The 22,860-nt window shown below is 36.5% G+C and overlaps 4 protein-coding genes across 4 annotated transcripts; 2 read left to right on the top strand and 2 right to left on the bottom strand.

Moving 5' to 3' along the window:
• The first annotated feature begins 1,544 nt into the window (after positions 1 to 1,544).
• Positions 1,545 to 5,523, top strand: LOC106415110 (probable alpha,alpha-trehalose-phosphate synthase [UDP-forming] 9). The gene is made up of 4 exons (XM_013855732.3): positions 1,545 to 1,790; positions 2,247 to 4,303; positions 4,609 to 4,882; positions 4,959 to 5,523. Exons 2-4 carry the CDS (start codon positions 2,319 to 2,321, stop codon positions 5,304 to 5,306), a joined length of 2,607 nt encoding a protein of 868 aa, XP_013711186.3. The 5' UTR covers positions 1,545 to 1,790; positions 2,247 to 2,318; the 3' UTR covers positions 5,307 to 5,523.
• Positions 5,524 to 9,892: 4,369 nt separating this feature from the next.
• Positions 9,893 to 11,343, bottom strand: LOC106414037 (RING-H2 finger protein ATL47-like). Its single transcript, XM_013854753.3, has one exon. The coding sequence runs from the start codon at positions 11,115 to 11,117 to the stop codon at positions 10,104 to 10,106; it is 1,014 nt and encodes a 337-aa protein (XP_013710207.1). The 5' UTR covers positions 11,118 to 11,343; the 3' UTR covers positions 9,893 to 10,103.
• Positions 11,344 to 11,884: 541 nt separating this feature from the next.
• Positions 11,885 to 14,052, top strand: LOC106413031 (glutathione S-transferase T3-like). Its single transcript, XM_048766562.1, has 2 exons — positions 11,885 to 12,017; positions 12,411 to 14,052. The coding sequence occupies exon 2, from the start codon at positions 12,975 to 12,977 to the stop codon at positions 13,743 to 13,745; it is 771 nt and encodes a 256-aa protein (XP_048622519.1). The 5' UTR covers positions 11,885 to 12,017; positions 12,411 to 12,974; the 3' UTR covers positions 13,746 to 14,052.
• A 4,825-nt stretch (positions 14,053 to 18,877) lies between these two features.
• LOC111208469 (uncharacterized protein At1g24000-like) lies at positions 18,878 to 19,602 on the bottom strand. The gene is made up of 2 exons (XM_022707473.2): positions 19,420 to 19,602; positions 18,878 to 19,326 (listed from the first exon to the last, which is right to left on the bottom strand). Exons 1-2 carry the CDS (start codon positions 19,514 to 19,516, stop codon positions 19,064 to 19,066), a joined length of 360 nt encoding a protein of 119 aa, XP_022563194.1. The 5' UTR covers positions 19,517 to 19,602; the 3' UTR covers positions 18,878 to 19,063.
• Between the last annotated feature and the right edge of the window lie 3,258 nt (positions 19,603 to 22,860).

Here is a 22,860-nt window from a genome sequence, read left to right on the forward strand (position 1 = left end):
TTATATATTAGTTCTGCATGTTTTAGGAACATTTTAATGATGCAAGTTTTTTAAAATCTCTATTATTAAAATTATGCACGTAAAGATAACTCATGAGTTTTTTTGGTTGATTAAATGACATTATGTCCAAATTTATCTAAAGATATTTCATTAAGGTAACTGAAAAAGACAAATAATAAAATAAGAAGTTTAAATTCATTTAAGCATATTTCATTAATGTAACCGAAAAGACAAGTAATAAATTAGGCAGTTTTATTCGTTTTAGGATATTTCATAAATGCAACTGAAAAAGCCAAACAGAAAAATAAGGAGTTTAATTAATGAAGTAAGAACATTTTCAAATGGGTACTTCTCTTTTAATAATATAGATACGTTTTTTTAAATAATAATTTATTTTGGCCCGATTTTATTCTTCAAAGAAATTTATATATTTTAACTAAACTTAAGTTTATGGAATTATCAGTTATATATATATATATGTGTGTGTGTAATTTTTAGATAAAAATATAAGTTACTAAGATAAAAGGTCCAAAATTAACACCTAAATCTGAACATAAGTCTGAAACCATCTTTAATTGATTTGGTTTAATAAAAATTTACATCTCTCCATAATTACCTAAGGTCGTCATTAATCAAACTAGGATTTCTTGACAATATCCAATATGTTTATTTTTGTCTTTCAAATCATAAACTTTTTAATAAATAGTTTTTCATTTAAACAAACTTCAATTCGATATAAAACACTGAATTTTAATATTTTAAATAATATATGATCAACAAATATGTAGTGATGCAACACATAGGAAACTCTCCATCCTGTTTTGTATGATTCTCTCCATCCTGTTATATGATTTGTCTTTTCGCTGTCAACTTTGTATATTATTTGTTTAAAAAAAAAATGGTATGTTATTTGTTTGGTGGGATAGCTTTATATAATCTGGAATGTGAAAATATAAAATAATTATTCATATTTTCTGATAAATGTTTATAGTATTTGCATTTCTAGAAAGAAATCGGGAATTAGTTTCGCTCAGAGTATTTTTTCCAACATGTTAGCGATGATAAAATTTATTTTGGTCATTTTCTTCGTTGAATGTTATTTTTGTGACAAAAACTAAAAAAAAAAAAAAAAAAGTTATCTTAGCAAATTTCGCTTCCCCGAAAGAAACCTGGAATTAGTTTCGCTTGGAGTTCCTATTTTTTCAGGTCAAATAAAAATTTGAATATATGCTTGGAGTCATGTCAACCAAAACTACTTGATTTTGAATATGCCGTGGTTCTCCAATTCGGATAAACTCGTAAACGATAGGTCAAATACAAAACAGCCAAAAAATGTCAATTTTTAAAAAGTTTATAAAGGTGGACCCAGAACACAATATACGACCTAGACAGTAGGTTTGATGAGATCTCATAATCGCATAATTTAATACAAACGTCCATTAACATTTGGATTGGATTAAGGATATTATTTTATTTGTCTCGGCCGAAGAAAAAAAGGAGAGGTCCACCGCATTATCTAGTCATCTGCCAACCCTATCGTACGAAGATGATAAGAGGATTAAGGGTAATATCGTCATTTCGCCAAATTAGAAATATAAAAAACAATAAAGAAAAAAAAAATAGATCGTTAGAAAACGTGTATATGTGCATCTCGGTTTATTCATTTTTTCTTTCGCATCAATCTTCTTCGATGCTCCGACTCTGCATCGAATGTCCCAAAGAGTTCTAATAAGTCCTTATCGTTCTCTTTCATCGGTTCCACTAAGAAGACAATCAACGGCGATTAGAAGGTGAGCAAGCAGAAGTGAACCACCTTTTTTTCCTTTTGCTTTTTTTTTTCTGGGTTGCTTGACTTTTGTTTGGAATCACAGTAAAAACGTGTTCTTTAGCTGTTGTTGGGTGTTGAGCTTGATTTGGCGTTTTTATGTTTCTGAATCATCTTTTGTTGCCATTGTTTGTTGTTTTGGATGTAAAAAATAGTTTATCTTTTTTACCCGGAGCTGTTAGCTCTACTGGTAAAACTTTCTATCCTAAAACCTAAGGTTCGAGTTGCGGAAAGAAAATTTATCAATCGGCTCTTGTTCCTGGCCCAAGGAAATTATGGACTGTAGTCCATAATTTTTTACAAAAAAAAAAGTTAAATTTTCTGTTATATTTACTCATAGACTCGGTCGTGTCGTAAGATCATTGTTGTGGTGACGTGAAGAGTTTGATTTTAAGCGAACGGGTTTTGCTTTTATTCTCAGGTACTTGACCATAAGTGTTTAGACGCGTGTTTGCTCCGTCAGCACACAACTCTCTTGTTGCTTTGCTTCTCCATGGTGTCGAGATCTTGTGCAAACTTTCTCGACTTATCATCTTGGGACTTGTTGGACTTCCCTCAAACTCAAACCCAGAGAGCTCTTCCTCGCGTCATGACTGTTCCTGGCATCGTCTCCGAGTTAGAAGGAGACGGATCCTCCGACGTTAACTCCTCCACCGGCTCCCACGAGCGGAAGATTATCGTCGCCAACATGTTGCCTCTTCAAACTAAAAAAGACTCAGAAACTGGACAGTGGTGCTTCACCTGGGACGAAGATTCTCTCCTCATCCAGCTCAGAGACGGGTTTCCTCCCGATACCGACTTCGTTTACATAGGCTCACTCAACGCTGATATTGCTATAAATGAGCAAGAAGCTGTCTCGCAAAAGCTTCTTTCGGAATTCAACTGCGTTCCTACGTTCTTGCCAAAAGAGATTCATGAAAAGTACTATCGCGGCTTCTGTAAACACCACCTCTGGCCGCTCTTCCACTATATGCTCCCCATGTTCCCTGACCACGGCGACCGTTTCGATCGCCGTCTCTGGCAGGCCTACGTCTCCGCCAACAAGATATTCTCCGACAGGGTGATGGAAGTCATCAACCCCGAGGACGACTACGTCTGGATTCAAGATTATCATCTGATGGTTCTCCCCACGTTCTTGAGGAAGCGGTTCAACAGGATCAAGCTCGGATTCTTCCTCCACAGCCCCTTCCCCTCTTCAGAAATCTACCGGACTTTACCCGTCCGGGACGATATTCTGAGAGGGCTGTTGAACTGCGATCTCATCGGTTTCCACACGTTTGATTACGCGCGGCATTTCTTGTCGTGCTGCAGTAGAATGCTTGGACTTGATTACGAGTCCAAGCGCGGTCACATCGGGCTCGATTACTTTGGTCGAACGGTGTTTATCAAGATTCTTCCTATTGGCATCCATATAGGTAGGCTTGAGTCTGTTCTGAACCTCCCATCCACCGCGGCGAAAATGAAAGAGATTCAAGAACAGTTCAAAGGGAAGAAGCTGATCCTTGGCATCGACGATATGGACATTTTCAAAGGCATAAGCCTCAAACTCATAGCCATGGAGCATCTTTTCGAGTCGTATTGGCATATGAGAGGCAAAGTAGTCCTGATTCAGATAGTGAACCCGGCGCGTGCCTCGGGTAAGGATGTGGAAGAAGCAAAGAGGGAGATATATGTAACTGCTAAAAGGATCAACGACCGGTACGGCTCCTCTGGTTATCAGCCAGTTATCTTGATTGATCGTCTCGTTCCACGTTACGAGAAGACTGCTTATTACGCTATGGCGGACTGCTGTTTGGTGAACGCGGTAAGAGACGGCATGAACTTGGTTCCGTACAAATATATCATTTGCAGGCAAGGGACTCCTGGTATAGATAATGCCATGGGGACTAGCCGTGACTCGCCGCGCACAAGCATGCTTGTGGTCTCTGAGTTTATCGGCTGCTCGCCTTCTTTGAGCGGCGCGATAAGGGTGAACCCGTGGGATGTTGATGCTGTTGCGGAAGCGGTTAACTTAGCTCTCAAGATGAGCGAGGCCGAAAAGCGATTGCGGCATGAGAAACACTATCATTACGTTAGTACTCACGACGTGGGCTATTGGGCGAAGAGCTTTTTGCAGGATCTAGAGAGGGCGAGCCAGGATCATTATAACAAGCGTTGTTGGGGTATTGGTTTCGGCTTGAGTTTCAGGGTTTTGTCATTGTCTCCGAGTTTTAGGAAGCTGTCTATCGACCACATTGTCTCCACGTATAGAAATACAGAGAGGAGGGCGATATTTTTGGATTATGATGGCACTCTCGTTCCTGAGAGCTCACTTGTCAAGACTCCTACTGCTGAAGTGCTTTCTGTTCTGAAATCTCTGTGTGAAGATCCTAAAAACACTGTCTTTATCGTTAGTGGCAGAGGCTGGGAGTCTCTGAGCGATTGGCTGTCTCCGTGTGAGAATCTTGGAATAGCAGCTGAACATGGATACTTCATAAGGTATATATATGCATGCTCAAAGTTTTTAAACATAAAATGTTTTTCTCTGGTAAAGAAAAAATTATGTTCATCTCAAGTAAGGAAAAAACAATGTTCAAAAAATCGGTAGGGGTAATTAGGCGCTTTATATGAGATTATTGATTAGGTGGTCAGCTAAAACAGATAATTTTTAGTGTTTTATCTGACTTTTTTAAAAAATTGTTTTCGAAAAATCGTTTTGTTTAGGTGCCTATTTTTAGAACATATGATCCACTAGCACATGCTATTAGACGGCCCTGCTAAGACTCATTTGTATTTGGATTCAGGTGGAGTAGCAAGAAAGAATGGGAGACTTGTTACTCGTCAGCTGAAGCGGAGTGGAAGACAATTGTAGAACCGGTTATGAGATCATACATGGACGCAACCGATGGTTCCACTATAGAGTTCAAAGAGAGTGCTTTGGTTTGGCATCATCAAGACGCGGATCCAGACTTTGGATCCTGCCAAGCGAAGGAGCTTCTGGATCATCTAGAGAGCGTACTTGCAAACGAGCCCGTTGTGGTCAAGAGAGGCCAACACATCGTAGAGGTCAAACCACAGGTGAGATAAAGAGAGATACATTATACTCCTTTGCAAGTAGTTATGTGATTGAATATGTTATTCTTATTGATTGCAGGGAGTAAGTAAAGGTTTGGCTGTGGAGAAAGTGATACACAGAATGGTGGAGAATGGAAACTCACCCGACATGGTGATGTGTATAGGAGATGACAGATCAGACGAGGACATGTTTGAGAGCATATTGAACACAGTGACGAACCCGGACCTCCCAATGCGACCAGAGATATTCGCCTGCACGGTGGGGAGAAAACCAAGCAAAGCCAAGTACTTCTTGGATGATGTCTCTGACGTATTGAAGCTCCTGGAGGGACTGGGTGCTGCATCGAGCAGATCGAAGCCAGAGTATGGACAAGAATCCTCATCCTCTTCCTCACGAACACATGTGGCGTTTGAGAGCATCATCTGATAATAATACTGAAGAAGTGCGGCAGTGTAAGTTAACCAAAACCAACATAGAAATATTTTGGGTTTGGGATTGTTGTGTATATGAAGGCTAGGGGAAGGTGTTTTCTTTCTACCTCCCCTCCCTGTTGTTTTCTGTTTTCTTTTGTTTTTAGAATTGGAGTGTTCATTCTCTTTGTATAGAATATCTTTTGAAAGTCTCTATGGTTGTTTGTATTTAACACGGAACAGAGTAACCAAATGTGGACTAGTTGGCGTTAAAATCGTTAACTGATCATCAAACCATAAGAGTATCTTTGGCGTTATAAAAGTTGTTACCAGGACAATGACAATCAAGTATGTCACTCTTCTGCATTCCTCCATGAGTCATCTTATCTCTAACTCAAATACTTTTAATTTTTAAAATGTTGCAGGGGAATGCAGTTCTCATGGCGGCAAGTTCTTTGGTTATATGCTGGCTTCCTCTAATGTAAAGATCCCCTGTGTTGAAAGTGTATGGAAGATATTTGGGAACAACCAATTTTCTCTCTCACAACATTTTGACTTTTTTGTGATAAAGCGGCCCACAATCGGCCCAGTCTTTGTTATATAACTGTTAATAATAATACGTTGCCGTTTTCAAAATGTAAATAACAAGTTGCCGTTTTCAAATTGTAAACTGAGAAGAACGAACATCCTAGATCCAAATCCTCAGTCTCAATTTCAGGGATGAGCGGTAAATGCTGTGAGTGTTTCCCACGGTTCATTTTTTTCTACATCCACTTTAGTTTACCAATTACGTTTTAAGAAAAAATTTAAAGCTACATTCATAAAAACTAAAATAGTAAACAAATAACTTTGGAAATCAATTTTAATAGAGCTCTGAAAATAATTAATCTACAGCTACAACGATAAAATCTACAGCTATTATTCTAAAGCCAAAAAATAAAAGTCACGGCACTTACCAATCATCCCCGAACATCTCTCGTACTTGATCAGCTCTACTCGGAGCTCCGTTAACGGAATTATGCTGCGCCGTTAACTCGATTCATAGATTCTTTCGTAAAGTTAACCGGGCGGGGCAAGCTCCAACTATTGAAACAAACACCCAATCATGAATCCCTTTTCATCTACCACTCGTCTGAGGTAATTCCATTCCCTTCTTAGTGGTCGCAGACGTAACCATGAGTGAGAGAAGGATTCGAAGAAAATTGAGCTTCATTCATTCAATCATTTGATATGGTTTCAGGGACATGATCAGATCCATAAGAGCTTGCAAAACAGCTGCGGAGGAGCGTGGCGTTATGAGAAAAGAGTGTGCCGATATCCGAGCTTCCATTAACGAAAACGAACCTCATGACAGGCACATGAACCTCGCGAAGCTCATGTTGATACACATGCTGGGCTACCCGACGCATTTTGGCCAGATGGAGTGTTTGAAGCTTATTTCATCTCCTGGGTTTCCTGAAAAGAGGATTGGGTATCTTAGGCTAATGTTGCTTCTTGATGAGAGGCAAGAAGTGTTGATGCTCCTCACTAATTCATTAAAACAGTATCCTTTACATGAGAAAATGATATAATAAACCAACTGGCTTTGGGCTAGTGGTACTTAAGGGATAACCCTAATAAGGTGAACCCGCAGTTCGATTCCCGCTGGCTACCGAATAATTTAACATTGCATTTTTGGGGCCCATAGAATAGTCGGTTGACCTCATAAAGGATATAACTTATTGATTTTGGGTTGCATTTGCTGTGAAGTATCACAATAGATTTGTTCTAGGCAGAGCCGGTCCTATAGTTATTGAGGCCAGAAGCAAAAATAAAATTTTGGGCTCTTAACTAATGTATTAAAAAAAGGAAAGAAAATTAGTGAGGAGAAGAAGCATCGGACACATAAACTGACACCTATTAAAAAACATTCTACCACTAGACTAGCAAGAGTTTTGTCAATTTTGTGGCCGGTATTACTTATAAAAATATTAGGGCCGCAAGCTGTTGCTTCATTTGCTTGGCCTCAGGGCCGGCACTGGTTCTAGGAAAAGTAACAGCTTCGGAATTCCGATCACTCGTCGTGATCAGTTTTGTTCGATCGTTAATGTGGCATGTATCGTAACATTTTAGTTGTATTATATGGATGGTTTGACACAATCTTCTTGGGTTAGAACTTTGAAAGTAGCTTTAACTTTAAAGAAAACAAGCATGAGCAATTATCATTAGGTAGGGAATTTTAGGTTTCCGTGAGGACTAGTAAGTGACTTTGCTTGAACATTTGACAAATGACAATAAGTTGTTGCATCTTTTATTTATTTATGATAATATGTTCTACTTGGACTGAATAATAAGGTCGAGCAACGAATCCTTGTCCTATTTGGGAGTTTCAGATAATCTTTTGTAAGAAAGTGAATTTCATTGTCAAGTGTCACATATTATAACATAATGTTACATACTAACACTGACAAAAAAAAAACGTACTAGTTAACACTAACACTGTTAACACAAAAAACTAGCACCGTTGGCTCATGGTTAATCGAGTATTATTGAACTAGCAAAAATACATAAAGTTTGATATTTAATTTTCTGATGAGTTACTCTGGTATTTGTTTGGCTAAAATTCAAGTTGAGCATTTTACTTTTGACATCTTATTTGGAAGGAAAAATTACAGGTTGATCGAAGACGGTTTAATGAAGTTAGACATATAAGTTTTGCAGTTGATCGTTGGGGAACCAAAGTCTCATATGGAAAGACATGGGTTAGTTACTATTAGTGGTTTTGTTGCATGCATTTCCATTGGCATGTTCATCAATGCATAAACAAATGACTATCGCATTATAACTGATATTTTGGTAAATTTATCTTCTTTAAAATTTTGGTTTTTTGTTCCTCTCATTTTATGTATGATTATAGGGAAACATATAAAACATCAAGAAGAATGAAAATGCATATTATCCAATTTGAGAGGGACTTATGCACAAACTCTGATCTATTCTTCCTTTATAAGCCACAACTTATTTGCTCCAACTTTAAATTTAGAATCCTTTAACATATGACCTTCCCAAACAAAACAAATATGCTGAGTAATCATAGTTAAACATTATAGTTTTTTTATTTAGGTTTTTTATTGTTATGCAAACAAACTATTTTCTATGTCCAAATATTGACTCTGAAAAAGTGTCAAATATAAATCATGTTGACAAGTTGATAATGCAAATGACTTTCACTATATGCGGTATGAACTTCATATCTATGTGCATAACACTTTGAACCATAAATCTTATCAACTTAACAAAGACTTGCTCCAAGTATCAAATTTCTTGAGTTTGTGAACAACCACAACATCTTGTCTAATTATTTTAAAGGTATCATGTATATTATATTATTTTTGTTGATGTGCATGATTTTAATTCTTGATGTATATGATTTTTTGTATTCGCTTGGTCATATTAAGAATAGAGAGTTTAATTGATTGATTTTTGGAACACACACGAAAATGGATCATCTTGTTTTACTGAATGAAGTTTTGAGCTGAAGAAAATACAATGTGTCGATGGAATGAAATTTTTAACAAATATTTTTCATAAAATAAATGATTAATATATAAATTGAGTAAAAGAAAAAAATTAACATTTTTAAGTACATAACAAAGACATAAAGTTGCCAAAGTTAACAAATAAATATAAAATTTAATATGATAAAATTTAATTAGTCAATTGCAAATAACCACTGTATTAAATTATCAAAATTTGAAATTAATAATATAAAAAAAATTTCAGTGTAGAATTTGATAAAAATGGTTAGAGTTGCAAAATAAAGTGTAACATCAAAATATTGAATTTGATGTTATTTCGACACTAAATTTAATGTCATGGTTGGAATTGTCCTTAACCTTATATATATATATATATTTATCCAACTACAATTCCGTATTGCAAACAAAAGTTTTGGATTTTTAATCATATCTTAGTTTTTGAAATTAAATTAGATACTTTTCTTGATCAACATTATTTCTCTTATCTGGAACCTATTCAACTTTTAAGAGAAATTTTCCAAAATATCTGCGACTTGGGAGATCATAGCGATGTAGTTAGGTAACTACATTACCAAAGTAAAGCCACTTAGCCAGTTCGATTATGTGTACAGTTCGTACTGATCAAATAGTGGAATTTCATGTGACTACTTTGATATGATTTTGAAGACAATGTCTGACGTGGGTGATCATCGTGACGAAATTATTATGAAGGTGATTTCCAAGATCAACGTGAGAGTTCTTTACCTACTTCTTAATCAAATGCTCTTTTGGAGCATAATAGCAAATCATGGGTCATCGTTATTTATCCCTACCAACAATGATTTCATCCCGTTTTTGGATATTTTCTACAAGTCTAAAACCCCACCAAAGAAATAATATCCGACTTCTCTTCTTCTTTTTATATATAAACGAAATTCATTTATTAAATATTTCCCCCTAGAAAACAATATTTGGAAACTTTGAGATAATGGAACCATTGAACTTGAAAACATGGAGCTTTAAAAATGGGACTTCATCTACTTCAAAACTAACGAACTAATTAGATATCCCAAAATTTGTGACTGTATGAACGAAGTTTGATTAGAACAGGGGATCAATAGAACCATCACATATAACATTAATCAAAGAACAAGCTTATTGCCCTCAAGAAAACACAAACAGATTCAGCTACAGAGACACAAAAGACCCACCACTACAGTATAGTGTCAACAAAATGAATTAAAAAAAAACTCAAAATCAATAAATCCAATGGCAGAAAATTAACTACCCTTTAATCTGCAGCTACATTTCTAATCTCATGGCCCTTGAAATCTCCTTCCATTCAATGACAAACCAGCAACAACTCTACTACCAGATCCAGAACAATCATAAGAGGAAGCACCCACCAAACTGGTTTCTGCTTGATTTGCAAACTTTGATCTTTTATTAGACCACTGCCAAATCTTTGACACAGAAAAGCTCTCACCTTTACTTCTCATGTTAATCTTCTTCCCTTCACCATTAGTCTTCAGACTCTCGCTATTAGGACACAAAGCCACCACCAGATCAGATTCAGCCACTATGTACTGATAAGACCCCATTGAGAAACATCTTCTGTTATCAAGACTACCGTTCACACTCACACACCCACTTGTCTCTCCTCCTTCACTAGCATTAATATTATTACTGCTCCTAAACTTCCCAAGCCTAACGGAGAACACTCTCTTCCCACTCATGATATCATTCTCCGCCGGCTTCTCCCCCGGAGAAACCCTTTCTCCATCTCCCCCGGCGGCGAAAAACTCGAAACTGAAATCCTGGTGCCCTGGAGGGTAAAGGGTCCCTCTACAAAGCGGACACGTGGAGTTCGAGAGGAGCCACGTGTCGATACAGTCGATGTGGAAGGCGTGGCTGCAAACCGGAAGCAACCTGAGCTTATCGTCCTCGGAGAATTCGCAGAGACAGACGGCGCAATCGAACGGCTCTTTGGAGCCTTTGATGTCTTTGTAGAGGAAAACGGGAAGGGCGTCGATCAGAGCTTGGTCTAGACCTGAATCGTGGAGATGGAACAGCTGTCGGAGCTGTCTCCGGTAAGTGTCGGAATCTGAAAGTTCTGGGTTTTGGTTGTCGGAATCTGTCGTTGAGGAAGAAAGGCTCGACCTTTTCTTCTTTAAGTAGTGTCTGAACGCTAAATGTAGAATGCTGCAGAGGAAGAAGACGACGGAGACGAGAACGATGATGAACAGAACGGTTGGGGTTATTCGATTAGATGAATGATTGGCGGTGATAGGAGGAGGAGCAGGTGAGATTTGATGAATCGTTTGAGACATAGTGAGTGAAGAACAGAGACACTATTAAGCTATAATACTCTCTCAGATTTTAATCATAAACCCTCTCAATTTATGATTATAAATCCATGAAACTCAATCTATTCACAGTCGAGACGTTGCAGGATTTTTTGGAATATGAAATGATTGATAAACAGATTTGGCAGAATCAAAGGGAGCTAGCTGCCATCATTAATTTTAAAACATACTACAAGTGAACAATATATTTTAATTTAAATGATTAATCACTTTTAATAATAGAGTTATGAAGTAGAGGACTCTTATTAGGTCATCTACTAGTAAAAGTCTAACTGGAAAATAACAATTTTGGTGTGGAGGCCAATGCTTGATTCAGGGATCTAGTGCCTAGCAGTTTCGAAGAATTTAGAAAAGCATTATCGAATTAAGTTATGGCTAATAGCAAAAGACCATAATTATCGGTGATTCTTTAGTGAGTTTTTAAAGTAAATGCATGAATTAATTAAATGAAAACAAAATAAATGAGGAGATTATCGATCCTTATTTTAGGATTTTTGGAACCGCTTTTAAATGTGGTTTTCAAACACGTGTCGCCTTACAAAGCCTCCTCTTTTTTTAATTTTTAATTTTATTTTCTTTTTTTCTTCTCATTTGTCTCTTCTTCTCGTTTTCTCCGTCTCCAAAAAACGATTTCGACGACGACTCTCCTCACGGCGTGTTCCCCCGGCGTCTGTCGTCTTCTCCGTCGGAAGACCGATCGAAACCGCGACGGACGACCACAGTCTCGGTCCTCACGGCGTCTCTCTCTTCTTCTCCGTCAAAAGACCGATCCAAACCCACCATGAACGATGATTATGTCGGTCCTCACGGTGCCTCCTCCGGATTGGAGATTCTCTCAGGTTTCTGGTGAACAAGTTCATGAATGTAAGCCCCATCCATCGTCGATTCTTATTCCATGCATCTCTGATTCTGTATGATTTGAGCGCGTAGAGCGATTAGGTATCTTGGACTATAGGCGATTACGGTTTATAGGTTTGTGGTCATTGTAAAGCTTTGGTCTTTCATCGAAATTTGGTAGGCTTCTTGGTGGGTTTTGTCTGATCGTTTAGTTCAAAAATTACATGTTTAGTGGGTTTTGTCTGTTCGTTTTATTACGATCAGAGTCGAGTCGAGTAAGATTCATTACAGTTTCTGTTGATGGCTAAGAGCTTACGTTATAACATCACTTGTCAAAATGCAAGATGAGATTGTTATGTTTTAATTGATGTTTTGCTTCTAAGTAAAGATCAGTGTTGACTGTGTTGTTAATTATGGCAGGGACCGAAGCTCCTCCTCCCGTGTTTTCGAGAAGAGTTTGGAGATAGCAAGATCACAGGCTTCCAGCTCTCGCCTGAAGCTCCTGCTCTTGTCGGTGAAGCAACTACTACTTCCGACTGTCGGTGAGGTAACTTCTCACAAAACTTCTAGTAATTTCTTTTTCTTAATTGCACAAACTGGATAGTAGTTATGTTAATAAATGTGTGTAAGAGTTAGGTTGTTGTTAGTATGAATGCTTACGATGAATGATTGTGATGAATGGTTGGGTAAAATGCTTGTTTGATTGTAACTCTAGGACTGTGTGGTAGTAATAAATATGTTTAGGTACTTGTCTACTCATCTCAACTCAAATTAAGTGAAAGAGTAAATACAATTACAAGACCCGTATCTAACTAGATATTCTTCTTCTCTTCGCTATTAATCCTCCTGCTTTCTCTCTTTCTTTTAATCTTCATACACGATCTTCTTCTTCCCTTTAATTTATCCTTCAATCTGTCCTCCAATTTAGTTAATCTTCTAACTAGATATTCTTCTTCTCTTCTCTATTCTCTGACATTTTAGGATATGGATTCCACGAATCCATATAGTATGTCAGCCAATTTTGTTGACCTCTTGAACAGTCAACAAGAGAGTGTCGTTCCTGAACCATGTCCCTATGCGAGTTTTCAACATGTCGGATCATCACAACTCCCTGAAACGGCAAGCTTCTGTGAAGACTCAACTACAGAGCGTAGAGAAATGAAGAAGTGGACAGTCACAGATGATCTTGTGCTCATTAGCGCCTGGTTAAACACCAGCAAGGACCCGGTGGTCGGCAATGAGCAGAAAGCAGGGGCGTTTTGGAGCCGCATAGCGGCTTACTTCGCAGCCAGTCCAAAGGTGGAAAGAGGTGCAACGCGAGAGGCAATTCAGTGTAAGCAACGATGGCAGAAGATGAACGATCTAGTCTGTAAGTTTTGTGGATCCTATGCGGCTGCAACTAGACAGAAAACAAGTGGTCAGAATGAGGCTGACACTGCGAAACTGGCACACGAGATCTTCTACAACGATCACAAGATCAAATTTAACCTCCACCATGCTTGGGAGGAGCTGAGGAATGACCAGAAATGGTGTGAAGTTGCTAGTAGCAAGATTGATGGAACCAGTAAGAAGAGAAAGTGTGATGATGAAGTTCAATCAGAGAGCTCAAAGCAACGTCCACTCTCGGTGATCAACGCACCAAATGCCCTCCTGGTGTTAAGTCGGCGAAAGGAGCCTCTGGTAAGAGAAGCATCGCAGTTGACCAGGCTGCCTCTGAGTTTCAGAATATGTGGTCTATTAAAGAGAAAGACATGACTGCGAAAGAGAAACTTAAGAAGATAGGGTTGCTTGAGAGTCTAATATGCAAGAAAGAGCCACTTTCTGAATACGAGGAAGAGCTAAAGAAGAAGCTAATTAGTGAGATGTTGGGTAATTAGTGCAAACTTGTGTGTCGCATGCTAAATCATGTCTTTGTTCTATGTGTCTTCGGTTGTCAAGTTCTGTTTCTAGTAGCAAAATCATGTTATGTTTCATGTTATGTGTTTTATGTGTTTCTATTTCAATGTGATATGTGTTTCTGGTTTTATGTGATATATGATAAGTTCAATGTGATATGTTTATGTTCAATATGATATGTGTTTCACGTTTTTATGTGATATGTGTTTCTGTTTCTGTGTGCAGAGATGTGAAGAGAGTGTCATGAGATGCTACATTCAGTCACAAGAGCATGCACAAGAAGTCACAAGTTCTCTTACTTTCGGTGGAAGAGAAGTCAGGAGTTTGTTTTTTTGTGTCACGAGCTGTATGTATGTGGGCTTCTCAGAGTCACGAGTTTGTTTGTTTATGTAAATAATGAGTTTTATGTTTCTAGTTTGTAGTTTTCTTATAGTCACGAGTGTAATATGATATGTGTCTTGTTATATAAACGGTTCATTCACCAAGCATTTGAACCACAAATTATTCTTCTCTTCCTCTCACCAACTACCAAAGAATTAATCGTTGCTTCTTCTCCTTCTCTCCCAAAGTTTCATTCTCTCCAAAGTTTCTTTCTCTCCAAGATTCATTCTCTCCATTATATTTTTGTTTCGTTCTCTCCTTGAAACTTAAATAAGTTTCATTCTCTCGTTGAAACTTAAATAATTTAAAAAATTTTCCATATCTTGATCACAAATATGACTTCTTCATCTCATAACACTTTTGAGGGAAAGGGAGTTGATGATGAAACATTTGATCAATATTTCGATCAAACATTTGAAAATTTATCCATTGATTGTGATCGAGAAGTCGAAGGAAAAAAAGAAAAAAAACGAGTTCATATCGAACGCAATCGTGAAGAAGGCGATGTACATTTATGGAATGATTATTTCAGTGAAACTCTGACATATCCTGAAAATCTCTTCCGACGATGATTTAGAATGAACAAGTCATTGTTCATGCATATTGTGCATCGACTCTCCAATGAAATTGAATACTTTCGACAAAAGAAAGATGTTCTCGGAAGGCTTAGTCTCTCTGCACTTCAAAAGTGTACAGCAGCCATTCGTGTCTTGGCCTATGGTTCTGCGGCTGATGCTGTTGACGAATACCTCCGCCTCGGTGAAACTACCACTCAGTCATGTGTGGAACATTTCATAGAAGGAGTAATAAATTTATTCGGCGATGAGTACCTAAGAAGACCAACACCGGCTGATCTCCAACGTCTACTTTATATTGGTGAGCAACGTAGATTTCCCGGGATGATAGGAAGCATCGATTGTATGCATTGGGAGTGGAAGAATTGTCCCACCGCTTGGAAAGGGCAATATTCACGTGGTTCGGGAAAATCCACAATCGTTTTAGAGGCGGTCGCTTCGTATGATCTTTGGATAGGGCATGCTTTTTTTGGACCTCCAGGTACCTTAAATGATATCAATGTTCTTGATCGCTCACCTGTTTTTGATGACATTATAAAAGGTCAAGCTCCGCAAGTTACTTACTCTGTCAATGGAAGAGAGTATCATTTGGCTTACTATCTCACTGATGGTATTTATCCCGAAATGGACAACTTTTATCCAATCTATTCCAATACCACAAGGTCCGAAAGCGACTTTATTTGCTCAACATCAAGAAGCTGTCCGAAAAGATGCCGAGTGTGCTTTTGGAGTCTTGCAATCTCATTTTGCCATTGCTAAAAATCCAACACTTTTTTGGGATAAAGCCAAAATTGGAAGGATTATGAGAGCATGTATCATACTCCATAATATGATAGTAGAAGACGAACGAGATGGATACACTCATTTTGATGTTTCAGAGTTCCAACCAGGAGAAGACACCAGAACTTCACATGTCGATCTCACGTATTCTACAGATATACCTTCAAATATCGCCAATATGATGGGTGTTCGAACTAGAATTCGTGATAGACAAATGCATCAACAGCTCAAAGCTGATTTGGTTGAACATTTGTGGAGTAAATTTGGACGTGATGAAGACATCAACTGAGTTTGGAATGTTTCTTTCAAAATATTTTCGATTATTGTACTAGTCTTTATTTTTATGTTTTTTTTAAATCTATATTTTAAATGTTATCTTTTAATATGTTTTATAAATTTTATCTTAAATTTTTTTTTTTTTAGAACCCCTAATTAATAAACTTCCATTGGACCGCTAAAAATGAGAGTTTCTTAACTAGAATCCTTAACCCCACTTAAGTACATTTAAAATATTAAATAATCACTAAAACCCCCCCCCTTAAGGATCATGGGATAATTATGCTCTAAAAGCCTAATACCATATTTAATTATCCAATGGTAGGTATCAAGTCATCAATAATAAGGGAACAATCCGCAATAATCGTTTATCGTTGCCAATAATCAAAGTAAGGTACAGCTAAAATAGGAGTAGTACTATATTTTGTGTCAGTCGATTTTTCAATATCTAGGGACTCGTATAAATAAACTGAACACAAAAAGGTAACTAGTAGTAGTAGAATTTTTGAACATGTGGAGTAAACCGGTACCCACATGGTAGTGTCCACAAATGGTTTAAACAAAAACTCGAGCAGTGAACGTTGGAATTTGGAATTGGTAAAATAAAGAAAAAGCCTGTCATCACCACTTTTTAGAAAAGCTGCAAGACATATTCATGGGCCGTAAGGACTCAATTACGATAACATCTGCTACTAGAAGCCCAACTAATAAATTTCATCTAAATCATGGAAAAACAAATTCCATGAGTTACGAAGTAACAAATTTCAAACGCGAAATAGTTTGTGATAAACATACAAATATAAAAAAGAAAATTTTAATAACAAGAAACGAAGAAGATGAAGAATAAGAAAACTAGCAAACAAACTAAACTATCAGTTTTGAGAGTATGGTTTTGAGAAACCTAATCCTCAACTTCAAATGCATAACGTAATCAGTAGTCTTTGATATAAGCAGATCCGGTTGGTTCAACCTTCGCCCGCCCGGTATTAGAACTCGGAGCCTCCTCATTTCCATATGGATTGACCCGAATCCAGAACCTGATCCACGGCCCGTTTTCTTCTTCTTCGTCTGCTTCCTCTCCCTTCTGTACGATCTCGACTCTTCCATGGTTTTATTTTGCTTCTGACAACTGATTTTGTGACTGTGATAATATGTAATGGACTTGGTTGTGGTCCATGTATATATAGTCCCAAGTCTTCTTCATTGTCTTTTTGTTTTATTTAAAATTTCTGCTCTTTTCTACTTTTTTTTTATAATAAAAGGTTCTTTTGTGTCAATGATATTATCACATCCACTAAGTCTCAATCTGTGTTGTTGTTTTGCTGTGAGAAAAGATAAACTGTTATAAGACAATGATAAAAAAATATGAGAGTAATAAATTCGGTTTATTCGTTTATATTTTTAAGCATGACGTTACATGTTAGATTCACTATTTTAATGGACAAACAAAACACATATGCAATGATTTTTAGCTCCTTTCGGAATTAAACCATATATATATTTATTTTATCTAGTAAATGTCTCAAAAGAGTCCGTCCATTACAAGCTAGTAGTGTGTACATTATCGGACCAACTTGAATTCCTTGAATATTGGGTTTAATAGAGAGCGGAGACATGTTACAAAATGTGAGAATGATGAGGCCAATAAGGCAAGAACCACTGCGTTTGATATGTCATGGCTGACGTTATCGAATGTAGTGTCCCCACGTGGAACCAATTTAGCCTCTGCTTCGATCATTGCCAATATTTCTTTCGCACGGAATCTGCATGGCTCTCTTTTTCCTTCGATAAATAAATTACTTCGTGAGCAGTATCAATCGAGAACCACATGATGTGTTTCACTCCATACGTCTCAAAACATTCGATTCAAGACATTACTAATATAATAATATATATTGAGAAAATATAATCGAGTGATAAAGATCATATCATAGTAGTTATGGTCGAAGTACTGATAAATTATTTTCACTACAGCTGGATCTGTGTGGGTCCCAATCATTAAATTAAAGAAATTACACAACCGAATCTGGCAGTTTTATGTGTGATCGGACTATTTGCAATATGTTTTGTTGCAACAACTATTCGCAACATGTTGCAAACTTCAACTTGTATATATATATATACTTAAAAAAGATTTGTATACTCACTTCCGAATTAATTTACATATATATATATATATATTCTTTGATATCTCTCATAATTTTTTGCATTTTGTTTCCTATTTTATCATAAACGAACATGCAACTATATAGGACACACTTTTTAGCAAAAAAAAAAAAAACTATATAGGACACACTCACATCAATAAGAGCACTGATGGATAATTTAAATATACAACAGTTACATGGTGCTAAGAAATACGAGTATACGACTCGAGTACAAGAATCTATATGGTAGTACATCAGTCGTGATTTGTTGCAAACAGTTGTTTATTTTTTTAGTCAAATCATCGAAAAGGCATGCAAAGTGCAACCCATAACTTGCATGTGTTTCGCCAACTCATACACCGTGGCTCTTAATATGCACCATAATCGTGGCACGTCGTTTAAAAAACCCCGTAACTTGCATGTGTTCCATCCAAATAGGCCTATGAGATCCGAATTATAGAGACATATAAATATAATGGGCCAGCTAATTTTTTTTAGTTGGAACCCATAGGCCTAATTAAGTCCAATGATTTAAAGTAAAAAGAAAAGTCCACGGAAAAAAATGCTGAGTACAAGAGGAAATAACAAAGGGCGCGGTTTGATTCCTGAAAAATTGTTCTTTATGAGGATCACAATCTTGGTTCTTGGTTCTTGGATAGTCTCATTGTGCGTGCGAGAGGATAAAATGCAAAGTTTCACTTTTCAATTTGGTTTCAACATCATTCAAAACTGCAAACCAATTTTTTTCTGTATATCCACTGTTTTTTGTTAACTATAAGAGATGAGTTGCATGATAATTGCTAATAATTTGTTATAATCATCAGTCGAACAATAATTTGAAAATCGAAGATTTATTGCAATCTGAAAGTCATACGAGCTTATACACCAAAGTGCCAAACGTAACTAAATATACTGCGATAAACGTAGACACACGTTCCGTTTAAATTCACTTTTAAATTTCTTAACTAGATTATTCATCATTCCATATATAAAATCGAACCTTTTGGTTTAGAAACGCTTATTGAAGGAGATTTCCATCGGTCTCCTTTAAGTAATTGACAAGAACGTCGATAAGAGTGTCGATAATCAAGAGTGGATCTTCGATGTCATGACGAATCTTCTCGAACTCAACTTTCCATGCCACGCGGCTACCTTCCCCATCTTCCTTAGGACTGACCGTGATGGTTGCTTTGACCGTCTTGTAACTTTCCGAGATTAGACAGCCACTCATTCTCATCGTCAATGTTCTATCCTCCAAATTTATCGTCTCCATCTTATCCTCTGCCACATACGGCGAGACGTTATAATCAGTTAGATGTTTTGATCAGTGATCACAAAGTATGAATGGGATGTGTTGAAGAGTTCATTATTTACCTATGTTGTCAAAAGGGCCGTTTATGTCTTCGGTGACAGATCTAAAGAACTTGTCAGCTGGAGACTTAACTTCAAGGTCACCAGAAGAGACTTCCATTCTCTATTTGTTTTTTTTTTCTTTTGTAAGTATAAGTTTTGTGGGTTTAGTGTATGTTTTGGCCTCTATTCGGGTTCGGTTCGGATGCTACGGTAGTGTTTATATATACAGAGTGCACCATGAACAATGCATTAACTATTTTCACTTAACTCCACCCATCTACCTATTTTTCACCATATGTAATTTTTTTAAAGTATAGCCCACAAGCTCTGCAATTTTTACAATTTACTCACTAGTCACCTAATTCTTGTAGCACATGGGAAAATAAATGAATTGTAACCACCGAAAGTTATTTACGTCGTGATTTGTTGGCGTTTACTATATATGCATTTTTACTTCAAAACCATATGACTATATACTGATAAAAATTAAATGTGATGATTTTAATATAGCTTTGCGTAATTGCTGTCATCTTAAACTATTAATAAATGCTCTAGCCTACGGCTGGGCAAAAAACCCGGATCCGAAAAACCGAACCGAATCCGATCCCAAAAAATAGTACCAAACCCGAACCGAAATTGATTAAATATCCGAACGGGTTCAAAATTGTGGGATCTAAAGAACCGAAACCGAATCCGACCCGAACCGAAGTATCTCGGGTACCCGAATGTAACCGAAATAGATTTATATACCTAATATATTACTTATTTTTAGATTTAATATATATTAAAAACATCCAAAATATATAAGATACTTTTAAGTTGTCTAAAATAATTGAAAATATACATAAATAGTCAAATGTAAATGTCTAAAATAGCTAAAATATATTCAAAACACTAAAATACTTGAAATATCTATTGATTTTCTATCCAAATATTCAAATCAAACCAATTTATATTTTAAATTTATATATTTTGACATATATTATACAAATTTATATGTAATATGTTATTTTGTCTTATAGATTTTTAGAAATTTTAAGTGTATAACGAATATTAAAATTTTAAAAATATTTTAAATTGGTTATCCGAACTCGAACCAAACCCGCAAAGATCCGAACCGAATCCGATCCGAAATTTCGAAATACCTGAATGAGACTGAAATTTTTAAATTCGAGACCCGAATAGATCCGAACCGAACCCGAATGCCCACCCTGCTCTGGCCTCTAGTCACTTAATGGGCCACACAAAGTCTAAGACGTGACCATTATAATAGTCTTCGAAACCCATATACAATCAAAATACAAACTATTAACTAAAAGACACACGAGGACAAGGATTGAGAATTTGAGACACATGATGTGAATTAGAGGAGTAGATATAATCGCCGACAGGCATGAGGCACCGCCGCCGCACAAAGCTTGGCCTGAGCTAAAATCATGACCTCCCACTATTCTCGTAGTCACTTTTAATCAGTTTAATTTACACAAACTAAAAATTGTGCTTTTAATTTCTTGCAAGAAAAGAGTTGAAGAAATTGACCCCTTGTTATTGACACGTTGCTGGCCAGAGGCTAAAGAAGTAAATGCCAACTCATCAATATAAACTGCAAATCAAATTCTTATGTTTTTACTGCTTTTTACATTTTATTTTGGGGGCCAAGAAGATCATGGTCTAGCCGATCATATGCACTTTTAGATAACTTTCCTTTTTTGAAATGAATTCACAATCATATATAAATGTATGTGATGAAATTTAGCGTCAACCAATGCTTATGTAACTCAACAACTTTACCATACCATTACCAATCTTAATTGTTGACTTCTAGTTAATGAAAATTAAATAGTTTTGGTGCTGAATTACTGATAAAAATCTCAAGTTTTACTCTTCATTTTTCCTATTCGGGAAATAAGGATAATGTAGCTTATCATAGTCTCTTTGGTGTCTAGGTGTGGGCACTTCAGTTATTTTCTCGATTCGGTTCGGGTTCGATTCGGTTTGGTTAGTTCGGTTCTAGTATTTTTTCAACTGAAGTAAACCATAGTTAGTTTGGTAGGTTTTTATTCGGTACGGTTTATATTCGGTTCGGTTTGTATTCGGTTCAGTTTGTATTGGGTTCGGTTTGTTTTTTGGATCAGTTTAATTAGATTCTTCTTAGTTTGATTTTTTTAAAAGAAATTATGTTTTAAAACATAAACTATATGAACTAAATTCAATATAAAACTGAAACAAAAATCTTTAAAAAGTCACAAAAAGTATATAAGAATTAAAACAAATGAAAATTAACTAAAATAAAAAAACCAACATCATTAGTAATATCTCTTGTATCATTAAAATTCAAAAGCCTGCAATGAATGAAATATTTTAAATCAAATATTTTGATGACTACATATTAGGTTAGAAGAATATATGTTAATGAATAAAAATGGAAAATATGTGGTTTAATATTAGAATTTTAGTATATTAGTATTACTAATATTTTTAATTTAAATAATTACAAAAACACATCGGTTTCTCGTTTCGGGTTGGGAAAATTTTCAACCGAATGGTTTGAAATAGGCTTTGGTTCGGTTTGAATCGGATTCGGTTCGGTTAGTTCGGTTTGACTCGGTTCAGTTCGGTTTTTTTTTGTCCACCCCTAGTGTCTAAAGTTGACTAGTTGCCTTGTCCATAGTTTTTCGTAAATGTGATGATGTTAATATAGTTTGCGTAACTGACATCATAAAATAATTAATATAGTTTGTGGAAGCTCCATTAGTCCCGTGATTTGACCAAGGGTTCATTAATGTTTTTACACTAAGAGGTCTGTGTTTCAATTCCTGAAAAATGTGAAATTATGTGAATTAAAAGAGAAAAAGACTTACAAGAGATCTGCAGCATGACGTAAGGAGTACCAACAAATGTAGATCCTATAGGGCGGCTCAGGTAATGCAGTCAGACATAAATACTCATACGACAGGTAAAATTATCGGCCGTAGAGTCATAGTCGTAATTAGGCCTGGGCATTTCGGGTATCGGTTCGGTTCGGTTCGGTTATTTCGGGTTTCGGGTAGTTTGGATAGGGGTCAGAGGATCCATTGAGTACTTGACATTTTTTCGGTTCGGATCGGTTCGGATAGTTTCGGGTTCGGTTCGGTTCGGATAGTAAAACTAGGAACCGGAAAATACCCGAAAAATATTCGGTTCTCATTTGGTTCCGGTTCGGATTCGGATAGTTCGGATAGTTCGGGTAATATTACCCAAACTATCCAAAACGAACCGAAACAACCTGAAAGTATCCGAAAACTTGTATATCTATTGCCATCTGGTAACTGAAATACAACATTAAGCTTCATAAAATCAATATATACTTGTAGCCTTTAAGCATAAAAAACGAAGTGAAGGCAACAAACTGAAATAAACCTTCAAAAACCATAGCCATAACATAAATTTAATTGTTTAAACATCGTCAAACATTGAAAAGAA

The sequence above is a fragment of the Brassica napus genome, chromosome C8 (genome assembly GCF_020379485.1).
Source record: "Brassica napus cultivar Da-Ae chromosome C8, Da-Ae, whole genome shotgun sequence".
Classification (NCBI taxonomy): Eukaryota; Viridiplantae; Streptophyta; class Magnoliopsida; order Brassicales; family Brassicaceae; genus Brassica; species Brassica napus.